This window comes from Helianthus annuus, chromosome 8 (assembly GCF_002127325.2).
Source record: "Helianthus annuus cultivar XRQ/B chromosome 8, HanXRQr2.0-SUNRISE, whole genome shotgun sequence".
Taxonomy (NCBI): domain Eukaryota; kingdom Viridiplantae; phylum Streptophyta; class Magnoliopsida; order Asterales; family Asteraceae; genus Helianthus; species Helianthus annuus.
In genome coordinates, this window is record NC_035440.2 from 81212053 (window position 1) to 81219506 (window position 7454).

The 7454-nt window shown below is 33.7% G+C and overlaps 1 protein-coding gene across 1 annotated transcript; it reads right to left on the reverse strand.

Moving 5' to 3' along the window:
• Window positions 1-4875: 4875 nt before the first annotated feature.
• LOC110873172 (histone H2A) lies at window positions 4876-5617 on the reverse strand. The gene is made up of 2 exons (XM_022122099.2): window positions 5343-5617; window positions 4876-5229 (listed from the first exon to the last, which is right to left on the reverse strand). Exons 1-2 carry the CDS (start codon window positions 5550-5552, stop codon window positions 4993-4995), a joined length of 447 nt encoding a protein of 148 aa, XP_021977791.1. The 5' UTR covers window positions 5553-5617; the 3' UTR covers window positions 4876-4992.
• Between the last annotated feature and the right edge of the window lie 1837 nt (window positions 5618-7454).

Below are 7454 nucleotides of genomic sequence, written 5' to 3' on the forward strand. Positions count from 1 at the left end.
TCAAATGGAAGAAGGAGAGTTCTAGTTGGTGAAAAAGGAGGAAGGGGGAGTGGATATAAATAATGAGGGATGGAAGAAAAAAACAAAACTATATAAGGTATATGAAAGTAAACAGATTCAGTTTTCTTTCTTGGATAGGTAGTAGAATAACTAAAAGGTGAAACAATTTGAAATGGTTTATTTGTCCTTATAGTTGACCGAGAAAAAAGTTAAACCTTACATAACCTGCAAATTTCAAACCATGAACCGTTGAAAGTCCATTTTTTAAAGGAACAAAGAATTCAGTCCCATTTTAGGCTTTCAGTTTTTTTTGTATTATTCTGTTTTTATAACTGTTGTCTTTTCAGGGCCTTAATAGGCTGTATGAATATCAATTGGGTATGTAGAGTTTTTTAAGTTAATACTTGTTCTTAAAAGTATTTAAATACATATGTAGGGTAAGGATAGTGTAAAAAGGGCCTAAAGTGTGAGAAGTGTGAGAAGTGTATTATAACACTTTATGTAATACTATATAACACCATATAAACACCGTATAACAATATGTAACACCATATAATACCATATAACACTATGTAACACTATATATCATTATATAACAAATATAACACTATACATCTATCATAGACATCCTATCAGACAAACTATAGTGTTATATTTGTTATATAATGATATATAGTGTTACATAGTGTTATATGGTATTATATGGTGTTACATATTGTTATACGGTGTTTATATGGTGTTATATAGTATTATATATAGTGTTATAATACACTTCTCACACTTCTTACACTTTGAGCACTTTTTACAGGATCCTCTACCTACATATGTATATCAAATATCCTTTACTATTGTTAAGGACTACTGTTGTAAAGGTTTAAATTATTGATCTTTGTAAAAAAAAAAACAGGTTTCCGGTCTTTAAAATGTTTACAAAAGTATGGTTATGAGTAGAAATCAAAGTGTCTTTGTGAAACGTCCTTGAAAATTTTGATTTACTTTCAAAAAAATGAAATAATGTTAGTATATTTTTTCAAACAAAAGGGCTTGACCGTTAATAAACTGAATGGTGAAAAGTGGAAAGTTTGTCTTTGTATTTTTTGTGCTTTTCCTGGTTTTTTTAAAGATAGTAATCTGAAAAGTAAAGGAGGTGAACAATATTTTTAGGGAAGAGTTTGATTACCTTGTTGATACAAAGACAAACTTGTATACTTTAGGAATTATTAGAAGTGTAAAGTGTAAAAAGTTATAAAATAGGTTAAAAGAAATACCAAAATTGATTCAGATCTGTTTGGAATATTTTGTTTTCAAATACAGAATCGTGACATAATGGTTTACCAAGATCAAAATCATATGAACCAAGATTTAGTTTAAATTTTAAAATCATTGATCCTAAACATGTTAGTAATCAATTTGTGAGTACATATACAACGATAAGATAAAATGAGACTTAAAAAATTATATACCTTTGTAAAAAAGAAACACGTTTCCGGTCTTTAAAATGTTTACAAAAGTATGGTTATGAGTAGAAATCAAAGTGACTTGGCCTAACGTCCTTGAAAATTTTTATTTACTTTCAAAAAAGGAAATAATGTTAGTATATTATTCAAACAGAAGGGCTTGACCATTAATAAACTGAATGGTGAAAAGTGGAACAAAGATTATGGGTAAGGTCAACTAAAAGGAAAAGGTATTTCTGAAAGTCAAAATGAAAGGTTTATGAAAATAGGAAAAGTTTGTCTTTGTATTTTTGTGTTTTTCCTGGTTTTTTAAAGATAGTAATCTGAAAAGTAAAGGAGGTGAACAGTATTTTTATGGAAGAGTTAGATTACCTTGTTGATACAAAGACAAAATTGTATACTATAGGAATTCTTAGAAGTGTAAAGTGTAAAAAGTTATAAAATAGGTTAAAAGAAATACCAAAATTGATTCAGATCTGTTTGGAATATTTTGTTTTCAAATACAGAATCGTGACATAATGGTTTACCAAGATGAAAATCATATGAACAAAGATTTAGTTTAAATTTTACAAATCGTTCATCCTAAACATGTTACTAATCAATTTGTGAGTAAATTTACAACGATAAGATAAAATGAGACTTAAAATATTATATACCTTTGGACCATTTCAAACTCAGCTAACTGAGATTTTGGATTCAGGTATGCATCCATCCAATGCTGAAAACTGATGATTCCATAGAAACTTATTTGTATCACCTACAACAAAAAAAAATTGCTAAAAATCTAAACTCTATTATGAATCTGATATGAACTGAAAAAAAAACATGTTATCCCTTTTTAAAAACTAAAACTAATATCATGGTAAAAAATAGAGGGGACATTATTTCTTGCAAACATCCAGAACACAAATTGGACATTTAGGGGGTGTTTGGCCTAGCTTTTTTAACAAAGCTTATAGCTTTTTTTAGCTTTTTTTACAAAATAAGCTTAACTTGGTGTTTGGTTTAGCTTTTTAAGCTTATGCTTATTAGCTTATATAAGCTAATTTATAGAAGCTAAGTTGAAGATGGTTTTTTAGCTTATTTGAAGAAACTTCTTGTTGTAAGGGCTAATGATATAAAATAAGCTATAAGTTAATCCAAGCACTTAAAAAGAGCTTATCAAATGATAGTTAATAAGCTATAAGCTAGTTTAAAATATAAGCATAAGCAAAAAAATAAAAGCTAGGACAAACACCCCATTAACACAATATTTGATTATCAAATATGAAATCATATTCAGATTCTAAATAATTGGTTTTCCAAATCCATAACGCTAAAAAACCCCAATGTTATTGAAATTAGTTCAACATTAGAAATCTTAATTCGACTTATCTGATTATGGATTTCCAAGAATCGTGCAAAGAAATGTCAATCACATGAAGCCGACCAAGTTGTTTGACTTCGAATCTTAGAATAAACCCTAATATGTTCAACAAAAAACAAAATGTTAGAATAACAAAATGGAATCACAACTCATAAAACTGCTATGAAAGAGAAGAACGATGAAAAAAGATGAAGAAACCCTAACCTGTAATACACGTGGTTCAGATCTACAATAATCACTAACAAAATCAAGTCAACAAACGCCTAGAATCAAGAACAGTGATCAGAAACATGACGAAAACATAACCTATTAAACGCGCTGTTTAAATCTTCATAAAAGTTTAAAAAAAACAAAAGATTTTTTAGGGAGAATCAAACCTGAGACAGAAAAGGATGCAAATTTGTGAAAATTAAAACTTCCGCCGATACAAATAGCTTGAACAAACCGTAATATGATCAACGGGTGGTTCAGATCTACAATAATAAGTAACAAAAACAGGTTCAAAACCACCGACAATGAAGAACAATTAACAAAAAATGAGGAATCCCATACATGTTAATCGCGTGGTTAAGATCTTCAACCATGGATGAATGATGGACATGAACAATGGAAGAATAAACCCTAATATGAAATACGGGGGGTTCAGATCTAGAATAATCAGTAACAAAATCAACTCAAGAAACTGCTAAAGTCAAGAACAATGAACAAAAATAGAATAAAACCATACCTGTTAATAGCGTGGTTAAGATCCGGAACCATGGATGAGTGATGGAGAAGAAGAATGGTTGAGCGAGTGCAGAGGAGAGAAGAAGGAATCGTAGCGGCTGTGGGGAAGTTTTAGGGTTTGTTCAAAAGTGAAACAAAAAACCCGGTTCGGCAAACGTGTCGACGTGGACCCCTTCTTTGTTGAACACGGTAGTAAAGTGAAGGAGGGGTTGACATGTGCTTAGGGGGAATGTGGGGGTGCCAAGTGGCAGAACCTAGTTCTTTTATTAGAGATAGAGATATATGTGACAACTATTATTAATGATGCAACAATTCATTAGGAGTCAAAATATAAGAAAGTCAGACTGCAACAAAACTCATAACTGAAAACGAAGCATAAAACTTAGGTCTCTAGATAATAGGTTAACCTAACCATAGTGTTTTGTTCGGTTCACCTTGGTTTATTAGGCCGCTCGGTATGGTCCCCGTCCTCCCTCCGGCGCCGCCACATCACCACCGTCCTCCCACGCCGCCCCCCCTCCGTCCCGTCCTCCCCGTCGGAGTTGTGCTGGTTGCGACGGACCAAACAGGTGGGCCACCCCCTCGCGACGCCAGTCCTCCCACGCCGCCCCCTCCGTCTTCATCCCGTCGCCGGCCTTCCCTCCGTCACCATACCCACCAACCTTAATTTGGTTATTCGGTTTCTCAAGTCTCAACACAGCCCTACATTGATGGTTCATATGACAAGACACCAAGCAATACTACTAAATTACCCTTTGCCCAAGATTTAAACTTAGCTGTTCTCCAAAGAAGCTATGTTTCTTACCTAAAACGCAAATGTTAACTAATCATAAATATAACATAACTTAATTTATTAAAAACCGAAACCACCACCCAGAAAAGATACACACAACAACACACAAAAGGAGGTAATTATATCATGTTCTACTAAAAAAGAATCAATGTTTTCATCGAACACATAACATGCAACATGAAACAACTGCAACCTTGCGTTTGCAACACGTTTTTTAATAATAGTAGAAAAATTGTTATTAATCATTAATGTGACAAACAAGTTAATTTTATTCAAGTTTGTGTCTGCAAATTTTCAACCATAAGATACTTTTTGAAATCTTGTGATCCAAATGTTGCAAAGGGTACATTTTGTCATCACGTTTGATCTTATGATTCAATTATAAATGTTGCAAACGTGTTCCTAAACACAGAATCCTTCAATTATATAGTGAAAATTACACCATACAAAAAGGCCAATTCATCATGTCTAGATATCCATCGTCTCACAATTTGCAATCAAACACAACTACATAAAAATTTAAGACAATAAAATACCCCAAAATTAAAAAACAAGTCGTTTCATTCTTCTAGAGGTTGAACACATCTGAACATATAAACTACTCTAAAACCAGACGAACAAAAGACAAAAGACAAACATATCTAACTAATCTACTTTGCTTTCTTGGGAGATTTAGTAGCTTTTGATGGAGACTTAGGTTCTTTAGCGGCAGTCTTCTTGGGCAAAAGAATCGGGTTAATGTTAGGCAAAACACCACCGTGAGCAATCGTAACTCCAGCCAAAAGCTTTCCAAGCTCCTCATCATTCCTAATGGCTAACAACACATGTCTCGGGATTATTCTGTTCTTCTTGTTGTCCCTTGCCGCATTCCCAGCCAACTCCAACACCTGCAAACACGAATACAATATAAACAACAGATCTGGAATATATATATATATATATATATATATTTCAACTTTAATTAGATAAATTAGATCTGATAATAAAAATGAATGCTTACTTCTGCTGCTAGGTACTCGAGGACAGCAGCAAGGTAGACGGGTGCACCGGATCCAACACGTTGAGCATAACGACCTTTCTTCAAAAACCGGCCGATTCTACCGACCGGGAACTGAAGGCCGGCTTTGACTGAACGGGTGACCGCCTTCTTCCTTGGACCGCCGGCTTTCCTTCCTGCGGCTCCCTTCTTCACCTTTCCAGTTGACTCCATCACTAAAATGCTCGGAAGAAAGAAATTATGGATGAATTTGTTTTGGGTTTTGAGTGATGGTGAAGTGAAAGCACGGAGGTTGTTTATATAGTGATGGGGTAGTGGTTTAGGATCGTTAGATGGGTGTACTTAGTGGGCATGTTGGATTACGATCCGTGTGAGTCAAATGGGTGAAGTCACTCGGCATCTGGATTACGATCCGTGTGAGAGGAAATGGACCAATGAGAATGCAGCACTGATTTTAATTTAATATTTATTTTATTGAAATAAATGTATAGTTTATCTTTTCCCGCCTAAAGGATTTTTTGTTCTTGAATTTTTCAAATTTCATCTTCCAACCGGGAGACGTTCGTGATGTGGGCCCATCTATCTATACTTACTAAATAATAAAAGAAATCAATAATGTGACACATGTCATTCATTAAAGCTATCTATTTTTTAGTTTTCTCGTATTTATCTCTACTTGATTATAACTAAAACATATAATAATATCTTTGAAAGAATCATATTTTTTTTTAAAACAGGACGGGATGTAGAAAATAGATTTTTTTTTTTTTGAAAATTGAACTTCATTAAAACCAACCAAAACCGACAACTATCACCAAGGCGGAGATAGAAGCCGAAAACCAAAACAATAGTTCAAATTACGTTACATCAAACAAACATCATCTACTCCAATCCACTACCCCCTCTTTAAATCTATGTTTATACCAAAGAAAACCCAATAACTTTATGTCCGCAACCAACTCCGTCACAATGGGCGCCTTACAATGGGCGCCTTACTATAGATAAATAAATAAACTAAAAGTTTAATTTCATAATAGTAAACCTAATAAAATATGTAAAAAGATTTTATATAAATTTATTCACCACGTACAATACATGAGGTTCTTTAAAATAACATTTATTCAACCCGTGTTGCTTTTTATTTTAGTTTAAATTTTTATTTAAAGATATAACTTAGGTTAGAACCTCGTGTGTTACACGGGTTGAATAAATATAGTTTTATATATTAAGTGATAAAAAATTATTTCTTAAAAAAAACTTGTGTGTTGCACTGAATGAAGAAAACCGTGTATTATAATGATTTAATAAAACTGTGTATTACCTACGTTGAATAAAATGTAATTTAATTGATTAACACATTGTTTTGGTCAAAAATCAGACGAGGATAATGCAACCAAACTCTTTGTTACGGAGTATGATGCTTGAATTGGTAAACAACAATAAGGATCACTTAGATATGTATTGCACAAGTGACACAAAGATTTATACGAGGAAAAAGCCATTGATCAATGAATGATCTCCGGCATAAAAAACCTCGGGTGATGGAAACTACCGATCACCAACTTCAAATTGAACAATAATTCTTTACAACTTCGGATAATAGCGAGCTAGGTACAAGGATCACTATGGTGTATTGTGCAGAAATGTGTAAAAATTGCTAAGTGTTTTGCTGTATGCTCAAGAGTGTTGTTGTACGAGTGTGTGTAGCCAAAATTAGCCAAGTGTTTCTAAAACTAGCTCGCTACCCCTTTTAAAAATAGAAGTTAACTAGCCTAACTAACTGTTCGCAATTCGTGCCTTGCTCCCACGTTCTCCACAACGTCCATTTTCAGTCAAACACGTGCGAAATAACCGTGGAATATTCCTTAGTAACGTTGCCAAGACCAAGTCCAACTTGTTACTCCTGCAAAACAATACGAAATTCAAAGTGAACAATCGTTAGTATAAGGGAACCCGGGGCACTCCGTGATATTATCACGGGAACAAAGTTTGACGCGTGATGGCCGGCCGCCGCACTCCCTTCAACGCGTTAATCTTCCACGCGTTAATCATTTTCGTGATGGTGACAACGCGTTATGGTTTATTTTTGTGAGGGTATTTGTTGGTTGGGGGGAA